This window comes from Sphaeroforma arctica (genome assembly GCF_001186125.1).
Source record: "Sphaeroforma arctica JP610 unplaced genomic scaffold supercont1.9639, whole genome shotgun sequence".
NCBI lineage: Eukaryota > Ichthyosporea > Ichthyophonida > Sphaeroforma > Sphaeroforma arctica.
In genome coordinates, this window is record NW_014030919.1 from 1 (window position 1) to 577 (window position 577).

Consider the following 577-nt stretch of genomic DNA (forward strand, 5'->3'; position numbering starts at 1 on the left):
TATACATATATATATATATATATCATGCGTATATTTTTCTGTACTCCAATATACTTTTGTGCCTACTCACGCGCATACGACTGTATGTTCCGAATTTCACTTCAAGTAGAACAGGCCAACGGATCCTCACTGCTACAGGAAGTGCTAACATTTCTGGTGCCCGCTAGTCTTGAGGATTCCAGGGTTCGGCTGATTGGTTGCTTAGCAACCACCCGTGTGTGTGTGAGGGGCGCAAATGGTGGACTAACCGACGCGGAACCTGTAGGTGTACTGGAAAACGATATGTCTTTATACTTTACTGCATGTGTATGTTTGCCTTCGTGTCTCTGCTCCAATGGGTTATTTCATATGTGTATGTCTGCCCATGACTCTTAACCATATACATTTCATCAGCCTGTTTTGGACTACTGGCAACAATCTCGTATGGCCGCGTCAAAAATATACCGTTTGTATCTCCACGCCTATGTTCTGCAATGTCTTGACCGTTTGATTTGCCTGTAGCTCCCGGTACTATACGTCACTGTACAATCTACTTCATTTGTTGGTTCTTCTGTACAAGCTACTTCATTTGTTGGTT

The 577-nt window shown here is 43.2% G+C and overlaps 1 protein-coding gene across 1 annotated transcript; it reads left to right on the plus strand.

Annotated features, from left to right (window-relative positions):
* Nucleotides 1-84: 84 nt before the first annotated feature.
* Nucleotides 85-261, plus strand: SARC_17062 (hypothetical protein; the record flags this gene model as incomplete). The annotated part of the gene is made up of 1 exon (XM_014288837.1): nucleotides 85-261. A coding segment is annotated over one exon (177 nt), but the record flags the coding sequence as incomplete, so codon positions are not given.
* Nucleotides 262-577: the final 316 nt, after the last annotated feature.